This window comes from Osmia bicornis, chromosome 8 (genome assembly GCF_907164935.1).
Source record: "Osmia bicornis bicornis chromosome 8, iOsmBic2.1, whole genome shotgun sequence".
Classification (NCBI taxonomy): Eukaryota; Metazoa; Arthropoda; class Insecta; order Hymenoptera; family Megachilidae; genus Osmia; species Osmia bicornis.
The window spans coordinates 5,095,495-5,120,402 of NC_060223.1; the positions used below are offsets into that span (position 1 = coordinate 5,095,495).

The window sequence follows — 24,908 nt, forward strand, 5'->3', positions numbered from 1 at the left end:
ATGTAATTTTGAGATATTTTAGTTTTAAAATAATTAATGGTGCATCAACATCGTAGATTAAACTCTGGGATTTCTGGAATTTTACGGGTGTTTATTACTGTGCTGAGACTGGTTTTTAGATAATTATTATTTACTGCTTTTTAAATGAGATATTGCAAAATTTTTATTTGATTAATTTTGAGATAATTTATTTTAAAAATAATTGATCGTGCATTAATTTCTCGGGGTTTTTAGAGATTTGAAGGGTGTTGAGATATTGCCAAATTTTCATTTGATGTAATTTTGAGATAATTTATTTTAAAAATAATTGATATTGATCTATTTCTTTTTGTTTCAGAAGAAGGAGCATCAGAGAAATTTGCAAATCACTTATGGAATTCAGACTATAATTTCGGTTCCTGAAGAAATGAAAAATTCGAGGATAAGGTTTTTTGAAATATAAGAGAATAACAATAATTTATGAAGATCCATCGATAGAGTAGACAAATTTAATTAAAAGACACTTCTCATTGAGAGGATAGCGGAGAAATTCGCAGAAATTCAGTGAAAATGTCCGAGATACCATGGAAAAACACCTTGGACGCGTGATGGGATGGCCAGGAACGTGAAAAAATTCGTCGGCGATAAATTCGGATCACTGGTGCGAATAAATCCAGAGAAATCGAAGGGAGAGGTAGACCGGAAGCGGGCTAGCCCGCGGCGGAAGATCGCGAATATATTGAAAGAAATACAGAAGGACAACGGTGGACAGGAAAGGGTGGGAGAGAAAACGCTTGAATACGCTGATAAACGGTTGAATAATGGCCACGCAAATTGCGTCGGTGGAGAACCGTGTGATAAATGAACGACCGATGGAAATTCCTTCGGGTGCAACGTGGATGCACCAGGCCCGGTTGCACAACTCGTTGTCGCTTTCATTCAAACAATTCTTATGAAATCATTCAGCTATTCTGAATCTGATTCAGAGCTGTTCTAGGAAATTTCATTTGGAACTCGTGGTGAGTTTGAAAATTCAAATGGGACGATCGTGACCCATATCTATTAATTAAAGAATTAGATGCAAAAACCAGGCAGCTGCATTTTTATTAAATTCACAGGAACTGAAGAAAACTGTTTAAATATTTTTTTCTTAAATATATAATTAAATTTCAATTTCTATAAAATTAGAGCTGCCTGGTTTTTGCATCAAATTCACCAATTAGATTGGTGAATTAAGAATAATTAAAATAATTAATTATAATTCTTTTTTAATGTGATTTCAATCTTTTCTCTTTTTAGAGTTAACTAATTTGGAGGAACTTTGAAATAAAAAGTTTGTGAAGAAGAAGAAAGGAAATTTGGAAAAGTATCAAATAAAAAAGAAGCAGAGCCACAGACACAGTTTCTTCTTATAAATAAAATTTAAAGTTTAGGTAAGTGTTAATAGTTAAATTTTAAGAAACAAGGGGATATACTAATAATAATAATACTTTTAGGATAAACAGAGCTGTAAGACCCATAGAAGGGAAAGAAGTTTGTGAAGAAAGTTGGAAAAGCTGGAAAATTGCATAATAGAAGATAATCTGAAGAAATATAAGAAACTAAGGAGGCAGCATTCAGTACTTTCCATAAGGAATAAAGTTTCATATAAAAATTTATAAAAGAAAAATTTAATTGAAAGACATTTTGAAAAATATAAAATTAAAAATTCAGCAACTACAGGTGTGAAATTGAAAACTGGATACTGACAGAATTATCAGAACGGATGCTGAGGAAAAGATTGCATGAAAAGCTTGCAAAAGAGAAGGAAAGCTGCAGAGGGATGTAAGAAAAATTTAGAGAGTTGGAGGGAAAAAGGAAACAATAGAAAAAGTATAAAAGTTTAAGAAGGGAAGCGTAGAATCTGGGAAGGATCCAGAAGAAATTTAATTTAAAAAAATCCAACAGGAGAAAAATATCGTAGAGAAGATTGTAACAAGAGAAAAAAAAGGAAAGGCAGAACCAGTGGAAACTTCGGAAGCACTTTAAGAAGGAAAGCAAAAAGCTAAAGAGGAATCGGTGCAAAATCCAAGGAAGGAAAGAGACGCGACAGTGATTTACAAAGTCTCTGGGAAACCATTAAAGAAGAAGTAACAATTCGAAAATCGAAGAACAAAACTCTAATTGCAAAATAAAATATAAGAAATATATATTTCAGATCGATAAAGCAGAGATTTAAGAAAAAGAAAAGTAGAAAATTATTAAATGTTTCGCTAATTAACTAATCAATCGTCATTAATTAATAGTACAAATCTCATAAAATAAATTAATTATTAAATCTAGATTGAAAAATCTCCTAAAGCAATTTAGTTTTCTAGTAAAATTTTGTTAGTGTTCAATTTAAGAAGTTCGTGAACTGCAAGAACAGTGAATTTTAATTGAAACTTCTAATTATGTCAGAAATTTGCGATCGCTCGTTTCGAACATTCTAATATACTCAAGTGTGTTTTTGTGATCGCGGTGAGATTGTAAATTAATAAAAATGATGGCGGGTGCTGGAATGTTGAGAACCAGACGCAGGGACGTGAGTGTGAAACCGAATAGGAAACTCGACCGGAAGTCGTCGAGGGGGATGATCTACGAGAACGAGGAGCTCAGGTTGAGGACAATTAATATCAACGCTGAAGTGGAACAAGGTAAATATCCTTTTCTCAAACAGGAATCATATCAAAACCTGTAGAAACATTTTCTGAAATTCTCCATTATTTTAAAAAATCTTTTCTGTTACTTTAATTCAATCAATAACCACAATATATTAATTACAAATTTAAAAAAATAATTAGAATATTGTCTATTAAAAAGGCTATCTTTTACATATCTTTTACAAAGAGCGTAAAAAATATGCCAAATGGTTCAACTATCCATTTAGCCATCCTGGAGAAATTAAAGTGTACTAGTGACTAGGGACTTTATTCAAAAAACATGGCGAGCCTGCACGCTGCCAGTAATTCCCCGCTAGAAATAGACACTGGTGTTCACTAGGTTCGTGCGTCGAATCCGCTGCAAACTATTTTGGAAACTTGGCCAAACTTTCTGTTCGACCGGCATCTGTCGAGGTTCCAGCGGTTCCATAACTTTTCCAACTTCTTTCCTCGATAACTAGTGCTAATCGCGTACGATTTAACGCGAAAAAAATCCCTAGTTTAATTCGGTGCAGTAACCATTGAAAAAAGATTGTGATAATAAAATTTCGGGAAGGATGAGGCAGTGAAACGTTTTAAAATAGTGCAAATTGAATGAAAAACGGTGAATTTGTAAAAATTTCTAGAAATTAATTTGGAGACTTTAATTATGGTAAGTGTATCGATATTATTTGGAGCAAAGAATAGATCGTTGAATAGCGTGTTCAAATTTAAATGGAATTTTGAAATGATTTACGAAACTGTAGGATAAATGTTCAGTTGTTGAGGGGAGTACATTTTATGAATTGTGTACACACTTTTGATTGATATATGTGTGTAGAGGGGATGATTATGTAAGCAATATTAGCGGCGATTTTTGTACCAGTGGGCCAGATATTTGGAAGCGTAGAAATGATGGTTTAGATAGCGTCTACGGTGTATGAAATATATTCTTTTATAAATAGAGAACGCTCGTGAGACGCTAATAATAAGAACAGAATTTTCTCGACGGTTGTGAGTTAAAAATTATATCAAATCGAGGGTGCAGATTCTAGTTAGCTATGAATCATATCGCAATTTAAAAAAAAAATTGCAAAATAAATAAGAAGGCTTAGAAACTTACAAATAATTATCAGAATATTTAGACTGATTAAATTGAACAAAATTAATTTTAATTTTATAATTTTTTCAAAATTCTTAAATGTAAAAAATCGTGATCTGATTGAAAATATTGTTAGATCCACGAATTTCTAGAAAAGTATAAGACAATATATGAATGAGGAAACTCGAAAGGTCAACAATTTTCCGAAAATCTGTTTACCTGTCGTGCCAAGAAAAGCTTTGTTTTGGCAACAGTTCCCGCCTACGGATCATTTGTTCTCCAAAATGCTCTAGAATACCCAGATGTCGTTTCTATACGGTTTCTCAAAGAGCTCGTGGAAATGTGTTCCGAAAATGAAAACAAATTTCATCGCCAATTGAAATGTTGACTTTCCAGAAATTGATGTATTATGGTAGAAGAAACAATTTAAAGCGGATGCTCCGGATAGTCATTGTTCTTGACTGCATCATTTAACCCTTGACCCAAAACATACAAAATATATGCAAAAATATTAACTTAAAATTGAATCAAAAGAGTTTCATATTACGGAACAGTGTAAAATTTAGAAAATAAAATTAGGGCTTTCTCCATGGTCCGTCGTCCAAGGGTTAATTATAACTTATCAAATTTGCAATTTAAAATCTTCGATGTTTTATTAATAAAACAATAATATTTAATAATAATTCAATGTTAAATTAAAATTTTATAAGGTATAAAAATTAAGGTTCATAAATTTTTGAATAAATTAAAAATATTCCCATCGCTTTATACTAAAACTATAAAGCATATTTGACGCTATCTCTACTAATTTCCAAGCTATTATTTATCACCGTGTTTTCTACCTCAAAATTTGAATTATTCACCGAGACATAAATATTCCAGTGCACTCTTAACATCTGGTTACTTTCAACAACAATTAATCAACCTTAAAAATCAATGAAGTAGATTTAGAGTATAGACTTTGTTGCAATTTGCTTTCTCATTGGTCAGAAATTATTATCAGTATAATATACTATCATTTGAGCGCATCGGTAGGCCTTGATTATTACATGAATCATTAAACCCCATGCAAGGCTATTAAAACGGCTTAAGAATCTAAATAAACGGAAGCCCAGTTGCAAAAACACCTAATCCACTAACATAAATGTTTCTTATAATTCCTCTACGAATTTTACGTCAGATTCTCAGCTTCTGATAGCTGTGATTCTTTGAATCTTTGTTTCGAAGAATCACCCTCAATGTCAGGGATCACTGTTAAAATATTCTTTATTTCTTCGCCGATACCAGGGATATTTTTGGAGTTTGCATAATTTCATTCTATCAATCGAAAGTTCCCTCGATTGAAAAATAAGCAATTACCCATGACGGTAACAGCATTGGAAGTGTAAAGAGTTGGTAATTTCCGCTGAGAAATTTAGAACAATATACACCTTTCCTTGTTTGTTCGGATATTTCTCGCGATCAAATCAGGCTTTCATTAGGAAAACAGTGAATTAGGGGAGGCAGGGATCAACAAATCTTAAAATTAAGTATCCATTTTCTGAATCCCTCGAAGTAAAAATGAAATTGAAGAAAATGTAATTCCTTCAGAGACGAAAAATCTCTGAAGAACGTTTAATTTCGAGGGAACGTCGATTTGAAAATGTTGCTGGCAAGTCTGGAGCCTCTTGTTCAAGCTATTTCTACCTGTATCGATCCCTCGATTTCGATGGGGCCTGTTTTCACGACGTCACACGAAAGCCAGACGCCCCGTGCGTCATGCTGGCTTATTTTCAGGCGCTTTTCAAGACGCTTGACAGATTACACCGAACCGCGACGAAGACACGCGTTTCTAATCAACGGATTTGTCAGCGATCGCCGAACAACATCATTTTTCATTCCTTCCGTATGCTTTCTGACACGTGTGAAAACAGCGATGTTTTCTCGGTTTTCCTTATGAAACTCGAAACTTGGGGCACTTTCAAGTGAATGAAATGAAAATTGTTAGGGTGCCTTTCGAAACAGAAGAGGAATATTAGTATTAAATAGCAGGGGATAACAATTATTGTAAGTTTGAAAAATGAAGAAAATAGAAAAATATGCGACCTTAAACAATTAAATTAAATTAAATTAAATTAAAGAGAAGATTTGTGGAATATAAACTTGGGGCACTTTCAAGTGAATGAAATAAAAATTATTAGGCTACCTACCTCAAGACGAATATTAGTATTAAATATCAGGAGATAACAATTATTGAAAATTTGAAAAATGAAGAAAATAGAAAAATAAAGAGAAGATTTGTGGAATATAAACTTGGGGCACTTTCAAGAGAATGAAATGAAAATTATTAGGCTACCTTTCGAAACAGAAGACGAATATTAGTATTAAATATCAGGGGATAACAATTATTGAAAGTTTGAAAAATGAAGAAAATAAAAAAATACAGAGAAGATTTATGGAATATACTGTAAGAGTTTCTTTTTATGGAAAGATGACACACGGAGAAAATTCATGGAAAATCATGATTCATACAAAGTAGAGGACATCTGTTTCCCTGGAAGAATTTCCTTGTATTCAAAAGAGTAAAAAATTGATGACAAATAAAACTCAGAAAGTTTAAATACAGTTATGAAATAAAATTTTAAATAATATAATTAATATCATATTAATTATATAGAACAAGTGGAAAGGCTTGAATTATAATTACAAGGTGTCTGACTACATAAGGCCTTTTCTACTGTGCCAGTCAACGTATTGATCTTTATCACTTAAACGGCTAGTAAAGGTGCAAAAAGCAATTGATTTTAAATAATCATCTACCTTTTTATAATATAAATAATTATTCTAGGGTAATATATACAATTGTTGACTGTTTTCCTAAAAAAATAAAAAATATTGGACGGCGGACCAGGGAGAGACCCCCGAGACCTTATGGCGGACCAGGGAGAGAGCCACAATTCTAATCTAATTTTGTATTTTATATTACTTTCTTGTATGTAAGGAACGTGTTATATTATATTTTCTACTTTTTTAAGGAAAAAGATGGTCAATAACTGTATACGTTTAGAATAAATTCTAAATTTTATTAATATCCCTTAAATGAAACATTAATCAGTGGTCATAAAATTCAAAGTCAAAATAGAATATTGAATGAAACGAAGAAACAAAAAATGGAATATTGAATCAAGCAAAGAAAGAAAATGGAATATCGAATCGAACTTAATACAGGACAGCAAAGAAAAGGGTTAAGAATCGAAAGCACCCCAAGACGAGCCTGGAGGCTGCGTAACACCATGGATCCTCCATCATCCATTTCCGTCGACACGTGACGAAAGAATCTCCCTCGAGGCTGATCCAACACGCCACGGAGCAGCTACTACAAAAGATTTAAATAGTAGCGCCCGTGAGCGAGAAAGAAACCGTTCCGAAAGGAGAGGGCTGCCAGGCTTTCGGCACCGATGTACCCAATCCGCGAACTAGTTTTCTCCGGCGACTCAAAACGGTCAGCATGCCGGCCTCTTTTCACGGAAACTCATATTTTTCCATAAGCATGGGACACCATGCTCGATCAGTTAATTCTGGGATACGAAAAACCATCGACACTTTCATTACCAGCTGATCGATCTCAAATGTTTCGGTGTCAGTGAGATACTTTTGTGCATAAAAATTAAGTGCATTCAAGAAAATAAAAAATAAAAAAAAGGGTGAAAATTGAAGAGAATTTGATGAAGAATTTGTGATGTTTTAAAGAGGAATAAATTTATCCTTAATTGGAGGGTAAAATGAAATCAGTGTTGATAATTAACAATTTCTTAATTTTTTAATTGTATGTATTAAGTGTAAATGACTTCACTGAATGATATTTATAAATTGAAAATATTTATCAATGGAACTTAAATTTTTTGAAAAGACGCTCAAGTGTTTTGATAATGATACAAATAGATTACTTTAATCATGAGTTTAATTGAAATGCAAAGATGGTTTATTGAAAGTCGTAACTGAGCTGACAGTTCGTAAGCTGTAGCAGACATTTATCATTGGGCACGAGTGCGTTATTTCTGTCTCGAAACAATATCCAGCAACAGGATACACACGATGTAACGTTAGGAATGTGATGTTTGAATGATTCGAACGATTTACAAACCGATCATTTCGTTACTTCGAGAAGAGATTAATGATCATCTATTGGCGAACAGATTAACAGAGAGTTTGGATCTCGAATTTTAGAAATTGGAGAAATTTTTAAAGAAATCAACTCCTCCAAATTTCCAAATAATCAAAGAAGTCACCTTCTCCATATTTTCAAAAATTTAAAGAAGTCACCTCCATATTTCCAAATATTTAAAAAAGTCACCTTCTCCAAATTTTTAAATATTCAAAGAAATCAACTTCTTCAAATTTCCAAATAATCAAAGAAGTCACCTTCTCCATATTTCCAAATAATCAAAGAAGTCACCTTCTCCATATTTTCAAAAATTTAAAGAAGTCACCTCCATATTTCCAAATATTTAAAAAAGTCACCTTCTCCAAATTTTTAAATATTCAAAGAAATCAACTTCTTCAAATTTCCAAATAATCAAAGAAGTCACCTTCTCCATATTTCCAAATAATCAAAGAAGTCACCTTCTCCATATTTCCAAATATTTAAAGAAGTCACCTCCATATTTCCAAATATTTAAAGAAGTCACCTTCTCCAAATTTTCAAATATTCAAAGAAATCAAGTTCCCCAAACTTTAAAATATTTAACGAAATCAACTTCTCCAATTTTTCAAATAATCAAAGAAATCAAGCTCTCCAAATTTTCAAATATTCAAAGAAGTCAACTTCTCCAAATTTCCAACCAAATCAAGAAACAATCCAACGAATCGAATAAAAAGGGAAGAAGGGTCGCCCTCGATCGAGATACCAAGGGATTTCTGGATCAAATGGATCTAGAAATGTAGATCAAGGACGCGGTGTCACAAGGTGGCCAAGTCTCCCTTCCAACGCGAGGGAAGAACCGAATGACCCATCGGTTTTTCGAATATTCCTCGCGTTTCATTCTCGGAACCATTCAGGATGACGTTCAGGTGTGCCACGGGCGAGGCCTTATTTGTTGACAGAACGCTGACTATGATTATTTGATGACTCTCCTCGGAATGACTCCGTCAGCTCGCGCGGGATCCGCACGTTTGTCAGACGTAAATCAGGAGTCGTGAGTTCGCTCGAAGCCAGAATTATAATTCACTGGCCGCCAAAAGCGAGAGGGGGGAAGAACTAGTCGTTTGGAATGGAGAGATGGACAGAGAGAGACGTACACGATGCAGAGAAGAGAAAGGGGACGAAGAGGGGAAGACGGACGTGGTATGTTTTCTACCCTCCATCAGGGATTTCTCAACTGATTCCTGAAATATAGATTGTCATCGCCTGTGAAATTCAACAGTTTCTTTCATTCATTTTCTTAGTAATCAAATTGAGCTTCAACAGGGAAAATAGTGATATAGGGAAATCTGAGATCCCTAGGGAACCCTTTGATCACGAGTGTACATCATCTATCACCCACAAATAAAATAGATAAGCTTTATCATCTTAATGATTTAAATAAAAATTCAAAGGGGTAACAATTTTCTTTAATTAAAATACACCTGATCTTTGCTAATTTTAATGAATTTTGGGTGATTAGCCTTCACGATACTAAGTGAAAAATGGCAAAATAATTATCTTCCAATCATTTGAAATGGAATAGAAGAAAGAACTTGAGAATTATTTCCTAATTAGCTGCTGAACCCTATGCAATTATTAACCCTTTTCCTACAAAAATAAGAATTATAATATAATGCGTTTCTGAACCCTCGGATGGCGGACCATGAAGAGACTCAATTCGAATTTAATTCAATAATAATAATTCAGTAATAAAATATAATTATCTTTCATTCCAAATAGAATTATAGTTTATTACGTAAGAAACGCATTATATTTTCTACTTTTTTAGAAAAACAGGCAATCGTTATACGAATATAGCGTTTTTGAAATACCATTTACTAACTGCTATTATTTCATTTCTAACAAACCCATTTATCCAGCGGAAACATCTCGAGTACGTTTATCTTCTACGCGCAAGGAAACTCTGTCGGAAAACTGTCTGAACTAATTCGGAAAAACTGGTCGGATACGGTTGAGGCTGCAAGAAAGCAGCTTTCATGCTACCTCTAACGGAGCCACGGTTCACGAAGACGCTTTATGGAAAAAGTTTTTAATATTCTCTCCTTCGCCGCCCCTCTTCAACCTCTTTTGCACCAGCATTGCCCGTTAGCGAAAAAACGAAGACAGGATATAATGACCAGAGGGCACAGGTGGATATGATTTTCACTGATAGAATCTACATGTACTTTCTTCTTCTTTTCACCTTCAAGCGTGTCGGACGAAGAAAGAGATATCAGGAAAGAAATTTCCTGCGAAGGGAATAGAAAATGTCGACGGTGGAAGAAGAGAAGGGGGTGAAAAAAGCTCGTGAATACCTCCGGAATTATCGTTTCTTTCGTGATATTAAATTCTCTCGAGGATTTTTGCAACCTCTTTCGGACCACTCCTCGATCCCTCTGATTCTTTAACGGATTTATTTATCTTTCTCTTTCGGTCATTCCCTTTGTTTAGATGTTTCGAGTAATTGTTGTTTGAGAAAGCTTCTGTTTGTCCTGATTCTTTTTATCCTCTCCTCAAGCTTGTACATACTTGATTCAATGAGATTTTTCTTATTCCGTTTGCTGCCTTGGAGCAGAGTTTCTTTTAGAAAGAAATTCTTAAATGAAATGTTTTCTACTTGCAACATACCTGTTTTGTTTGGAAAATGTAATTTTTCTCTTAATATGATTTTTTTAATTTAATGAACTTGATCTATTTTTCTATTTTTCATTTCATTAATTTTTCTCTTATTATGATTTTTTAAATTTAATGAACTTGCTCTATTTTTCTATTTTTCATTTCATTAATTTTTCTCTTATTATGATTTTTTTAATTTAATGAACTTGCTCTATTATTTTTCTATTTTTCATTTCATTAATTTTTCTCCTATTATGATTTTTTTAATTTAATGAAATTGCTCTGTTAGTAACATTTTTCATCTCATCAGGACACAAATTGTAATTTTTCTCTTATTATGATTTTTTTAATTTAATGAGCTCGCTCTGTTATTTTTCTATTTTTCACTTCATCAGGACAGAAACATTCCTAGAAAATCTTTTTGCAAAAGTAATGAAGTACAGAATCTCTCGAGGGAGTCGCGTTGTAATTACATTAAAGTTTTAACACAATTATCCACTGTAATTAACTTTATTGGAGCTTATTAAGCGAAAGTACTAATAGCAGTTTCCACTGCACTCTACTTCCCCTGCGCATTATGGAAAATTTATTTCAACTTTGATGGGAATTACAGGATCATGGTGTGGTGGAAACGAGGCTTTAATTGGACAGTGATACAAAAAGATATTGGAATCATTGATTCGTTTGATTTTTAATTGATCTTCTGAAACGAGATCTCGTTAAAACGATGTTAATTAGAATTTTCAAAGCGAATGAGATATATATTAATTAAATTTGATAGAAAATATGGGAATGGTAGAAACCTTAAAGAAGGTCAAGTATTTCTCGAAAATGACAGCCATCAAAATAGAAAGATTTATGGAATGACTTTATGCTCGAGACTATAAATTTGAAAGTACCAGCAAGGTGGACTTATTTCACTTCACTGCATCGTAAAATCTATTTCCAACTGCACAATCACGATCACCTGAGTATTCACGTAATTTTACCCCCGGATGGCGGACCATGGAGAGAGCCACAATTTTAATTCAATTTAACAACACTAATCAAGATTTATCTTTCTTTTCCTTGTATTATTATTATAAATTTGAGACGCCGGTGATCACCGTGACGGTCACCTCGTTAATGAACGTTCTGGGTCGGCGAAGACCCACGCGGCGCGGAACGATGCACCCTCGTCCAGCGCCAGTCGGCTTCGACCGCGTTGCGAAAGCACGTGACTGCATTGGCAAAATTAGCATACGCGAGGAACGCGATCCGCCGGCTGGATCGTCAGAAAACGCGAGTTGACAACGCGACAATGAACCACTCGCGAGCAGGATGTTTCGTTACGTTTAAACGAGCCTTCTATCCGCTCGATCGACGCGATATTCGACGAAATTGCTGAGAATTTTCCGTTTCGACTTGACGGATGCAGAACAGTGAGTAATTTGTGAATCTTTTCGTCTAAACTCGATGGATAGAATGGAGATTCGTTTTAATATTAATTAAGTAGAATTTTAATTTATTTGAAAGTGAAATGTATAAGTGGAAAGTTTAGGGGCTTTCTCCATGGTCCGCAAAAAATTAATGGCAGGGATTGTAATTAATTTTTAAAAAATTAATTTTGAAATATGTATAGTTCCGGTTGCAATTTGCAAATGAAAGTGGGTGAAGGGTGCTGGAAATATTCCATGGTCCGCTGTCCGAGGGCAAAAAATTAATGGCAGGGATTGTAATTAATTTTTAAATACGTATAGTTTCGGTTGGAATTTGCAAATGAAAGTGGGTGAAGGGTGGTGGAAATATTAATAATTCTACTGAACGAGTTCAATGTTACAAAATTACATTGTAGATCTGAAAATATCAAAATGAATTCATTAACTCCCCCTCTGAAGACATAAATTTCCAGGTATCGAATTTTAACATTTTATCATAAATCTTTAAATAGAAGATTGCGTCAAACACTTCATCTTCCGACCTTCAAATTTAGAAATCTACTCTTTATCCTATCAAATATAACTTCATAAATCGAATTAATATGTCATATTCAAAATTAGAATCGAATCAACAATAGATTAGAAACTAAGTAATATTTGGATTTTAATGGAGTATTCAAATTTCTATTGTCAAAATTTATTTCACAGAGGTGGAATTAGCCGAGCCGTGTTTCAAAGTACTCGATTAGGTTTCATTAATTGTCCTGGAGGTACGTCGCGTAGTCTGAGCCGGTAAATTAAAGGTCTTTGCAGTCCTGCGTGCAAAAGCACGACTGTAATCTTGCCAAGTGCGAGCAAGCGTAATAATATTGTAACACTGACTAATTTTAGCGACAATGGAACGGCTTTTTCTCTTTAACATGATTACTCACCGTATTGCAACCCGAGACGTAATTAGAAAATTATGAAATATATTTTAATATAAATTAAAATCTGCATCCCAATGTCAGAGTCTATTAAAAAAAATGTTATTTTACTTGTTTTTTATACAAATATTCGAATTACGAAAGAAAACCTGGGTCAATCGTCGCCCAAACTTACAAAATATGTACAAGAATATTAATCTGAAATTAATGTATAATTTTTAGACAAAAGAAATTAATATGGAATACAAAATTGGAGCTCTCTCCACGGTCCACCGTCAGAGCCAGACAGTTTTTATTTTTTATTTCAGAAAGTAACAATGTCCAGCACTCAATTTCACTTTTAAACAATAAAACGATACCTTCTTTATCTGCATTAATTAAATCACAAGGCTTTTGTTCCTTTGATTTGCTCTCCTCTAAAATTTGAGAATTATGATTTAACACACTCTGGCTCTGGAATCCAGAAATTTAACTTATTAACCGAACACATGGATTATTAAATTAGCAATTAAATTCTCCTTTAAAATCCTAAATTGTATCACAAAGAAAATTACAAAATTTAGAAATTGCTATAAAATTGAAAAAATTGCTATTTTATAACAATCTTATGTACCCAAACACTTATCATATAAATATTCAATTAGAAATAATTCAATAGGAAATTGCTATAAGATTGAAAAATTTCTATTTTATGATAGTTTTATGTACCCAAACACTGATAAACATTATCTCCAAGCTGGAATAAAAGGCAGAAAGCACAACGAGCTTTAGCAACGAATCGGTGCAATACGACCCTTTAGCCGGTCTTTTGAATTCGCGCTCGATCGCCGCCACGACGAGCGTAAAAACAGCGGGCTTTTACGAGACGCGGCGAGCTGAAACGCGAGTGCACTCGAGAGGGGAAACGTTGTCTCTGGGCTGTCCTCTGTTATCCTCCTTTTTTATTTTTTTTTTTTTTTTATTTTCAATGATTTCAAGCTGGACAAACGAATGCTTCCCGCCAGGCTTCAAACCGAGTCTCTCCTTTGAAATAACGTTTCCACAGAGGATCTAAAATTTCGTCGTTGAACGCGTCGAAATTTTCAAGTTCTCCGTGTTACGTTACGATATACGAAGGAATTTCTCGACTGACCTGATAATTTACTCAGCGCCAGTTTCCGGGCTTTAAAGGGCGGAGAAATCCCATAGATTTCCTCTCGAATTTCCTGCCGCGCTTAAGGGTGGAAAGTTTCGCGACGCGAGAAACGGCGACACGCGGGCAAATAATTTCGAGAACAGTCCCCAGCTGGAAAATAATAGTAATAACGATAATAGAGACGGTCGGTTTCGAGTTCACCTGGAACTTTAGCTGAACTTTAAATGCTTCTAGCTGGATAATAGAGGCGTTGGGAAATTTATAAGAGGACGATTTCGTTGAAAGCTTCGATAACGAAACCCGTCTTGGAGTTTCGGAAACTCGTCAAAATACGACACTTGAACCCGTTTCTTCGATTGATTGATGGAACGTTTATTATTGTATCTAGATTGCATAGGGTGGTCCGCGTTGCTTCAAATGCTTTCGCTATTTTTAGCCCTTCTTCGGGAACGTGCGTTTACGGCAACGTCATTTGCCCCGAATGTTTTCTTTCAAATTATTTCATCGAGTTTTGAAGATAATTATACTTTATTTTTATTCCATAGATGGTTTTCGGGGAACATGGATGAAAATTTCGAAGGGTTGGATTTCAAAAAGAAACTTAGAATTTGAAGTTTACGAGTTTAAATTCTCGAAAATTTCCAAATTTTCACAAACTGAACCTTAGAATTTGGAGTTTCCAAGTTTGGAAACTTGCTAATTGCCAAATTTCCACAAATCGAAGCTTGGAATTCGAAGTTTGCGAATTTGGAAGATTGCAAATTTCCAAATTTCCATAAATCGAAACTGGGAATTCGAAGTTTTTGAGTTTGGAAACTCGCAAATTTCCAGGTTTCTTCAAATCGAAGCTTAGAATTCGAAGATTGCGAGTTTAAATGCTCGAAAATTTCCAAATCTCCACAAATCGAAGCTTAACATTTAAACTTTGCACATTCGAAAGCTCGAAAAATTCCAAATTTCCACAAATCGAAGCTTGAAATTCAAAATTTGCGAGTTTGAAATTTCGCAAATTTCCAAGTTTCTTCAAATTGAAGCATAGAATTTGAAATTTGCGAGTATAAATGCTCGAAAATTTCCAATTTCCACAAATCAACGCTTAGAATTCGAAGTTTGCAAATTTGAAAGCTTGCGAATTTCCAAATTTCCCCAAATCCAAGCTTAGAATTCGAAGTTTGCACATTTTAAAACTTCCAAATTTCCAAATTTCTTGATGTGAAAGTTTAGAAATCAACCTTTCGAAGTTAGAAAACTGCCAAATTTCCAAGTTTTCACATTCAAACTTCGATGCTCCAGATTTTTACAAAGAATTAACAAGAACAAGTTTTAAAACGTCGAAAGAATATTCACAGTAAAAAAAGCATTTTCAGCTGTGCCGTTTTAAATAAAGAGATCGTTCGAGCCAAATATTTCGTTGAACGTAGACTACCCTTTCGGGAAAAAGAAAAATCAACCCGTTTCCCGTGGATCGTGCACGAGCAACACGATGGAAACGTGACTAAAGAGTCAATGAAAGCTTCTTGTCGCGACACTTTACAAACGTTTTCCGTGAACTCGCATCGCCCTAGCTCCTCGGGGTTAAAAATACAGAGGATGGTAATTATTCAAAGGCATGCAAGTGGATATTTTGACATGGTCATACGCGAGGAGGACGTCATCGAGCGTTCTATGGAACCCCATGGGCCAGGAATACCCCTGTCGTGTACAGGGTGAATCATTTAAATGGGTTCAATTTATCATTCTTTCAAATTTATACTAATACAGAAAATAGTTTTATAAATAAATTTTCTACATTTTTGTTGAATGTATGAAATCAACTTTAAGAATGTTAAAACAGGAAATATCTTATGATTTATAAGCTCTGGGAATAACTAAGAACTACTTGGACCGTTCATCATTCTGTCAATAGATACAAATTTTGACTAATGATAGAACGAAGATTTTCAAAAATAAGTAATAAATTTTTATCTCGAATAACAATTTTTTGGAATAATTAAAATAATATATAATTAAAAATTCAATCAGTTGTTTGAAAATGGCAAGAAAAATCAAATTTTGTTTGAAATAAAAACATATCAAATTGAAAATTATTCGACTTTTATTCAAAGGGACAATTATTTCTGATTTTTTAATATTTTCATTTCATTAAAAATATGTATCAGAAGATTAACGAAGATTAACATTGTTGCACATACACAATTTTTCTGAAAAATCTGAAATTTTCATAATTTTATAATAGAAACCTTTTCAATATTAAAGCTCAAAAAATTATTTCAGTGCCTTTCTTCTGTTTTAATTGAAGATTTATTTTTGAAATTTTCATAATTCCAAAAATTCAGGAGTATGCAAAAAATAATATTAAAAAAGGTCATAGTATCTCCAATTATTAAAATATGTAATCCACTTTTTAAAGCCACAGAAGTGCAGGAAAATTGTAAATTTTTACAATTCCTAGTGCCGTAAATACCCGAATCCTCTTCCACGATAATAGGACAAAAATAAAACAAAGAACCAGCTTCAAATAAAAAAGCAACCCTTAGGAAGTAGATATCTTCTCTGAATTCGAGACTCGTTAACATAGCTCGTAAATATAGGGTGGGCAAACAGGGCGCGAACTTTTCGCAAAGAGTATCGCAGAGAGGGAGAGAGATCAATCAGGCTGGGCTTACGCGATTTCTTGTTTCCCAGGCTCAAAGGGAAAACAGCCCACAGGCATCTCGACGGCGCGTTCGTTTGCGTCAGGGACGCAATTTCCATTTTTCAAAGGGCCAACACGAGTGCCGACCGATGGAAACTTGACGAAACCAAATATGCACCTCCGGTGTGCGTGGCTGCTTTGATCAACTTCTTCTCTCTTCCGACGAGGAAGACGAGTTTTCCTCTCCTTTTTCCATACCGATCCTCCAGCTTTAATGTACGTCGTCTCTGTTTATGTACCTCTTCCGGGCTAACGCAATTGCGACCTGGCTAAACATTTTCTTCCTCTGGTAATAATTAATATATCGTGGGTACAGAGAGCTGCCCGAGGGCATCGGCAACTTCAGAATATACCGATCGTTTTCTTCTTCCTCGTTCATCAACCTGAGCGACGTTATACTTGCTCGTTTGTAGAGAAATTAATTTTCTTCTCTCTGATTGAACTGTTAACCATCGGAACGAGTTGATTCGTCGTTTCAGCGAGAGATATATGGAAACTAATAATCATGTTACTTAAGAATTCTTGCCCCTGGTGGTATTGTTATGAAGACGATTCATTGTCCTGTCACAGATAATCACGGTGCTCGTTCGAACAATTAATTTTCATTGCTTTAATTAATTACTCAATGGAACGTTTATTAAAATACAATTGAATTGTTCGGATAGGATAACGTGTACAGTTGTTGGGTGAAATATAATATAACGCGTTTCTTCGCCCTCGGACGGCGGACCATGGAGAGAGCCAGAATTATAATTTAATTTTGTACTTTATATTATTTTCTTTTGTTTAGAAATGATATGTCTCATTTTACGTAATATTCTTATATATTTTATTATATAAATTAGGAAAATTGTGCATTATATTATTTAGGAAAAGGGGCAATTATTATATAGGACGTTACTCTAGGTCGTCATTTTTTTTCTATCTCTATATCCTTGGATATCGTCGGAGCTTTGTGAACAGGCACTTTCGCGTAATCCTTACAAATATCACTCCCACAGAGCCTTGACATTTCGCCAACACGGAAATCTTCCACAAATAAATAACTTCTCCGAAAGGACAAGCGACTTTAAAGTCACCGTCTTTATGAAATTTAATATTTAGAACGATATTTCTACACAAACTTCTTCAAATTTTTTAATCTTCACGTTACACTTATAATGAAGGGATAACGAAGGGTGCTGTTCGAAACAAATAAGAGAAAAAGAAAACGATCACAGACGATTTAATAGGATCCAAATAGCCGTCGGTTTCTACGTAGAAAATCCGAATTTATGAACCTCCGCAAAGGATTTAATTTATTTAAATTTCCGAGCTCCAAGAGCCCCCCTTTAATCCTGATTTACCACGTGGCTTTTCTTCTTGCACGCGTATACTCGCCGCGCGGCTTACGCGAGCTGTTATCACACGAATGCTTGTAATGCGTTTTGCGTGGCTGATAATAAGCGATGGATCCGAGTGAGATTGCTTCCATTAGAAATATCACGGAAACCTAACTCCACCCGTCAAGATATTAAAGGCGGTTTTACACTAGCAGTCGCAGAAAAATCAGTTCACATCAAGTTAGACGTTTAAACGCGATCTAATTAAAAATATATTGTTTCCATTTGGTTTAGTCAAATAAAATGAAAATTTATTGACCTTAAAATCCAAAATAAACGCGATTTTTATTAGCTTTCGAACGGCGGACCATGAAGAGGCCCCCGAGATAACGCGGCGGACCATGGAGAGAGCCGCAGTTCTAATTTAATTCCACTAGTACCGCTGTCTAGATTTAACATAATTGCAAATAAATGAAAAAATAATCGAAATGTTATTAGACTCGCGTGTTCTGGACCGAACGTATTAATCACCGGAATGGGACAGGCACAAAGGAAACGGTCCTACGAGTCCATCTAATCGGTTCGCTAATCTCCGTAGCGAGGAACGATCGATCAAAAGCACGTACATCCAGAAGAGAAAAGCAGCCCCGTAGGATCGTGATTTTTCATTTGTTTCGCACCGGTCAGCCTTTCGGCGGTGAGATTAGGCGGTCCGAAACTTTATTCGTATCAGTCGGTTAAGTAATTGGAAGGGAGCCCACGGGCCACGGTGATTTATCACTGGTTCCTTGACGCAACGAAAGACGAGGAAGGGTTAGAGGGCAGAGATTGTTGTACGAGCTGACCAATGATCGATCGTTTCGATAGGTACACCGAGGCAGACCGTCTGTTACCGTAGCACCTTGATTAAACGATCCCCGTGAGAAAAACGTCGCGACAGTTTGATGAGCTTCGACTCGACTGTTCTTCGCCTTCTGTTGAATCATTCTTCAAGTTGGTACAGTCGTTAGGAAAGAAGAAAGATTAATTTACTAATTGATAAATTAGTCGCTAGACTTTCGGAAATATCAGAAAGAAGAGAGTTGAATATTTAAAATATTCTTTGATGAAAATTCTGATTATTTGAATGGGAACTTTGAATCTTCACGAGTGCAACTCTTCAAGTAGCCGTTCGTCTGCTTTCAGGTCAAAACGACATCAAAAAGCTACGCAGAGAGAACGAGCAGCTGCGTAGGGAGATATGGAGCCTCAGGGACGAGTACGACAAACTCGAGGAGATCCTGAAGAGGCAGAAGAGCCGCACAGAAAGCGAGGAATACGAGGTATCCATTGATGAATTTGTTGGGGAAGTAGCGATCGATGCTTCGAGTTCGTAGATTCTCCCTTGGGGGATGCTGCGTTGATTTATTGAAATGAACCGTGTTTTGAAAGCGGGTCTCTAAGTTGCCGATAGAAAAATTCAACAATAAATAGATCGTCCGGAGTCGATCGATTTTTAACTTTCCAAATTAACGTTCCAGGATCGCTCCGAAGAGGATGACGAACTGCAATCCGACTACTCGTTCGAGGAGGACGAGAAAGCCGAAGAGGAGGACACCGGAGAAACCTGCAAGGATCTCACTAAATCCGAGCAGCTAGAGAACGCTGAAAATCAGAAGATCTCGTCCGAAAAGATGACCAGCAGTCTGCACAGGCTGCACGTGGACTTCGACGACTTGTCCGTAGTCGACGAAGAGGAGGAATTGAAGAGGGACAGGGAGAAGAAGGACCAGTCCTCTGAAGACGTCCGACAATTAAAGGAAGAGAAAGGTCCTCTGTCTATCCTAAAATCCAGGCAACTGCACGAAAATATACCTTTCTACCCTGGAACCTATCAGCCACCTACCGACTTGACCAGTCCTACCTACTACACCGAGTGTCCCTTCAAGTTCCCAAGCACCCTCAATCTCATGGTGCCTTCCGATGCACCAGGGATGCTGGGTGATCAGAATATGGATCAGATCAACGATCAGATACTGCACGCGCCTCCTCTAGGCTGGCAGACTAACATTCTGATGCCTCAGAATCAGATCCCAAATTTTGGGACCCAAAATGTGGACGATGCTTTAGGTATGCAGGGTTTTGGAGGGAATTATCAGGACACAGGGTTCCTTAATTACCCTAGTTTCTTTCAAAAGAGGAATACAGGTCTGAACCAACCTGGCAGCGCGTTCAATCACCCAGTCTTTGGGAATTCGCAAGCAGTTTCTGACAAAATGGTCACTGAGAATGGCTGGGGTGTCGAGGACTCGAAGGATCAAGGATCGGATGAATCAAAGAAGCAGGACGCTGAAGAGAAGGCTTCGGAAAAGCCGAAGCACTTCTTCGCGCCGTTGCCTTCCAAGATCAAGAAGCACACCGAAGAATCATCACCGACTACTAGTAACTTTGGAACGGGGAACAGTTCCAGCAGTGGCAAGACTGGGTCTACCGTGATTTCCAAGAACCAGTTCGCTCAGAAAGGCTCGGCTGACATTTACGTGAAGGGCGCAGTGCCGTGCGAGGAGGATTTGCTGAAGAATAGGACTGAACAGAGGACATATTTGAGTACAGACAACCTGGTGATCAACGAAGATAAATCCACAACAGGGAATCAGTTGACGAAGTCGATGTCCTGTCAGGATCTCTCCTCTGAATCCCAGATCGCCTCTATCAGCGAAGGTAGACAGCCACTGATGACCCAAAGTGACAACACTTTGGACAACATATCAGACTCGAAACCGTACAAGTCCCACCTGACAGTGACGTTAAAGACCCCACGCGCGCAGCAAGCGGTCAGCCCTGACACCCCAGAGATCCCTCAACTACCTTCCATAGAGTCCCGACTGTTCAAGAACCCTTTCCTACGCAATTTCGAGCCGAGCCGCAGCTACGTGGACCAGAACAACGTGACCAGACCCCTGTCCGTCCAAGTGAACGACGACAGCCTCTGTTATTATTCACCCCGACCGGACGTCTCCACTTTCAAGAGAGGCATCCACTCGGGGGACAGGTACAGACAGGTGCAAACCGATCCGAATCGCCTGTTGATACCCTCCAATCAATTAATCAACGAGAAACTGACGTCACCGAGCAACAAACATCAAATTCAAGTGACATCCTTCGAGAGACCGAGTCCACGGACTCTGGTAGGTTCGTCCAGTCCCTACGACTATGCGACCCTGCGCAGGTTGAACCCTTCTTACCTCCAGAAGCAGAATCCTTATCAGAACATGAACTTCCTGCCCAGAGGTGGGTTTTATCCCCAACGGGGGATGATGTATTACGACACCCTGACGCGCAAGGTGCCAGCGCAGACCCAGACCTCCATAGACGGAGACTCTCACCACGAAGACGAGCACGCGTTGTTCCGCGAAGAGAGTGCGCCTAGCACTCCAAGTGGGCAACGTCGCAGGAGGACGATTAGGAAGGAGAAATTTGGGGTGATCAAAGAGCTGAAGCCTATGACACCGTTGCTTCACAGGAGGCTGAGGAAGCAGAGCAGCGTCACCTCCTCGGAGGTGCCTGAGTCACCTGAGAAAGCGGTCAGGAAGAGGATGAGGAAGTTGAGCATGACTCCGACGACCGCGTCGGAGTGTCAGGAGGATAAAAACGAGAGCAGATCCTCGTCGTCCGGGCAGGACTCGCCTAAGAAGGATCAGACGAGGAGGGTGTCGCTGTATTTCAACGCGAAGAAGAGACCCTCCCTGACGTCCGTGAAGACCAGCAGGAGCGGAAGTGTCGACGTGGCCAGAGATAAGGATATCGTAACGAACTCGGAGAGGGAGAGGACCAACTCGATGAGCAGCAGGGAGACGAGCGCGAAACCGAGGAAAACTAGCACCAGCAGCGGGAACGTGCCTTGGTGCGCTTGCTGGGGCAACGGGTGTATCTAGGATCTCCTAATTGATTTCGTTCGGTTTAATTAGACGTTCGAATTTTGTTTACCTCGCGGATCGAGCCGATCCCGTGCGGTCTCGATCGAATTAAAAGCTGCCTCGTGCTCGGTCAGGAGGTATCGTTAGAAAGTGTGAGACAGGTTGCGATACTGGTTCCGACGGAGACTCGTTTATGAGCGTTGAGTAATTAACTGGTCTGAAGGGAATTTTTGTTCGCCGCGATACTCGGTGGTTTCGTACCTACGACTCGGGTAAACTTTGGAATATTCATAAAGAGATAACGAGCATGAAATACTTGATGTTTACGAAGACTGTCATTTATCTGAAGAGAAATTATTGCCTAGGATTTTGTTTGAAAAATTCTGCAATTTTTTGGTTCAACGTTTGAAACGGTAAACTTTAGGTTTTGTGGAATCAGAAGGAAAGGGGTAATTATATTTGTGATTTAAAAAGTAAAGTGGAAAGTCAAAAGTAACCCCATTTGGATCATCAGAAATTATAATATGAATCATATGGAAATAATGGATAATTGGAAATTATGTGGCAAGTTGTAATGAGAATTAATTATAACTGGGTCAAAAATTATAATGGGAATCATATGGAAATAATAAATAATGGGATGTTATAATGGGAATCATATGGAAATAATAAATAATGGGAAGTTATAATGGGAATTATAACTGGGTCAGAAATTATAATGGGAATCATATGGAAATAATAAATAATGGGAAGTTATAATGGGAAATATAATTGGGTCTGAAATTATAATGAGAATCATATTAAAATAATGGATAATGGGAAATTATATGGGAAGTTATAATAGAAATTATAACTGGGTCAGAAATTATAATGGGAATCATATGGAAATAATAAATAATGGGAAATTATATGGGAAGATTACCTTCGACATCTTGAAAAATGACAAGGAACGACTTTGAGGATCGTAAAAAATTACCCCATTTGGATCATCAGAAATTTCTTTTGAAAAAAAGCAACGAGATATCGAACCAGTAGCGATATGTTCCAGGAAGAGCTGTATCGACCTTCAACGCAAATATACAGCAACCGCTGCAACCAATGGGAAAAGCCATAAAACTAGCAACGGGTGAACCAGGACACCATAAAACCTGTTAGCGTTCCGGTGACAGTTGTAACCGAAATGGCTTCTGCCAACACGATCGGTTCGTGATGTCTATGGTGTTTCTAGATCGAAATAGGAAATTAATATTTAACTAGAAACCGAAGGTATCCGATGGAACCGAACTATGATGGAAAATTAAAATGTTATTTGTAATTTTATACCGACTGTAGGTTCCAAACGTTAACTGTATTATTTTTCATTGTGGACTTTCAAGACAAAAGTGTCTTAACACTTTGATTAAATGGACAGAGTTTAATGAAATAAAAATAGTTAAGGTGTTAATTAGAAATAAATTTCATTCTTATATTTTCAGAACTAATTGATTATGATGTACGTTAGATAATAAGCTTTTTGTAATACATCAATTTAGAAATATCATCCATGCATTTATTTAGCGTTAATGATATTGTATATATATTATTATAAATAAGTTTGATACACGAATCAATCGAATCAATATTAAAGTATCGTTCATTTAAAAAAATTATTAAATAGAATAAGTGTACAGTTTGCAAATATAAAATTTCTATTGTACTTGGAAAATTAAAAATTAACGATGGTAAACTACTTCAAAATTCTTTGTCAATATAGGGTGATTTATATAATTGTTTACCCCTGTACAATAATTGTCCCTTTTCCTAAAAAAATAAGGTATGTAATATAATGCATTTCTTAATCCCCGAGGAGCGTGCCATGAAGAGAGACATTCGATGACTTTTTGAAAAAATTCTCGATCAAATTTGTTCTATTAATTAATGCATTCTCTTCATTTTCTTCTTTTTATTTTACAAGGGAAGGTTTAAGAGGAGAAATCTTAATACAGCCCTCGCTGCAAGTATTGCAATTTTGCAATTGTTGTTAAGCTTACAATTATAAAAAATTACTACGAATTCATAAAGATTATTTTTTAGAAATCACAATAATTTCCTCTTTTCTTAAAAAATTAAACAATATCATATAATAACAGACCAAGGAGAAAGACACAATTTTAATTCAATCTTCTATTTCATATTATTTTCATTTTCTAAATCTTATACTTCAAAAATTATTCTCGCAATAGAATTATAATTTATTATGTAAGAAACGCATTATATTATACTTCCTATTTTTTAGAAAAAGAATCAATCATTTATAAAGGTCAATAAATGTCTACATTTTCCTATACTGATAAATTCATTATGTATCACTATTCCTTGCTTCACCTGTTCTCGTTATTCAATAATCATTCCTCTACATTGATCTAATAAACAGTCCATAAAAGTGCAGTCGAGAAATCATTGTATTACCAATCGAGTTATTCATCGAATTATTGATCATTCTAGGCAACTTATTCAAAGAGTCCCATTTATTAATGGCCGTGCCAGGGGGTGGAAGTTAAAGGTAAAGTTCGCGAGCATCTTGCGCGTAAACTTCTCCACCGTTCCGTTCCCCGTTATTCCTTGCTCCTTTTAAAGAGAGGCGGAGCCGGAAGAAATTTAAAGAAGCCGGGAGAAAGGAACCGTTCGGATAAATTGAATGTGCTTACAATTAAACGCTTCCCTCCCTCTTTTTTTTCTATTCCGCGGAAAGGAAAGTTTAAGAGCGTCGAGATGGAAGAAGCCGCGAAATTGAACGTGGAAAGGAACTCTTGAAGAAATTTTTTACAAAATTTCTTTGATCTTATGATCTTCAAAAAAAGAAAAAAAATACTGATCGGATTGAATAACCTTCTCCTTTTTCAAAGTCGGTTAAAAATAGAAAATTGCGACCAGAGAAGCATAATAGATCTCTGAAATTCAATTTCAATGTTCAAAACGTTTAAAGTCCGATTATTCTTTCAGAAGGGTGCCAAAAAT

General features: G+C 36.2%; 2 protein-coding genes across 6 annotated transcripts in view; one reads left to right on the top strand and one right to left on the bottom strand.

Moving 5' to 3' along the window:
• Positions 1-24,908, bottom strand: part of LOC114877101 (tyrosine-protein kinase transmembrane receptor Ror) — a 226,489-nt gene that overhangs the window by 152,181 nt on the left and 49,400 nt on the right. The window lies entirely within an intron of this gene.
• Positions 395-24,101, top strand: LOC114880212. Of its 5 annotated transcripts, XM_046286694.1 has the most exons (5): positions 395-998; positions 1,279-1,412; positions 1,476-2,654; positions 19,201-19,337; positions 19,536-24,101. In XM_046286694.1, exons 3-5 carry the CDS (start codon positions 2,501-2,503, stop codon positions 21,927-21,929), a joined length of 2,685 nt encoding a protein of 894 aa, XP_046142650.1. In that variant the 5' UTR covers positions 395-998; positions 1,279-1,412; positions 1,476-2,500; the 3' UTR covers positions 21,930-24,101. The 5 variants fall into 5 exon arrangements, with proteins under 5 accessions (XP_046142650.1, XP_046142652.1, XP_046142653.1 ...); XM_046286696.1 differs by lacking the exons at positions 395-998; positions 1,279-1,412; positions 1,476-2,654 and adding exons at positions 7,151-7,546; positions 8,504-9,064; XM_046286697.1 differs by lacking the exons at positions 395-998; positions 1,279-1,412; positions 1,476-2,654 and adding exons at positions 7,151-7,497; positions 8,538-9,064.

What these genes read in the sequence shown, in the direction of transcription:
- LOC114880212 (XM_046286694.1), top strand. Translation starts at nt 2,501, where the DNA reads ATGATGGCGGGTGCTGGAATGTTGAGAACCAGACGCAGGGACGTGAGT. An exon ending in CAACGCTGAAGTGGAACAAG is followed by an intron (nt 2,655 to 19,200) that starts GTAAATATCCTT and finishes GTCTGCTTTCAG; the next exon opens with GTCAAAACGACATCAAAAAG. An exon ending in CAGAAAGCGAGGAATACGAG is followed by an intron (nt 19,338 to 19,535) that starts GTATCCATTGAT and finishes TTAACGTTCCAG; the next exon opens with GATCGCTCCGAAGAGGATGA.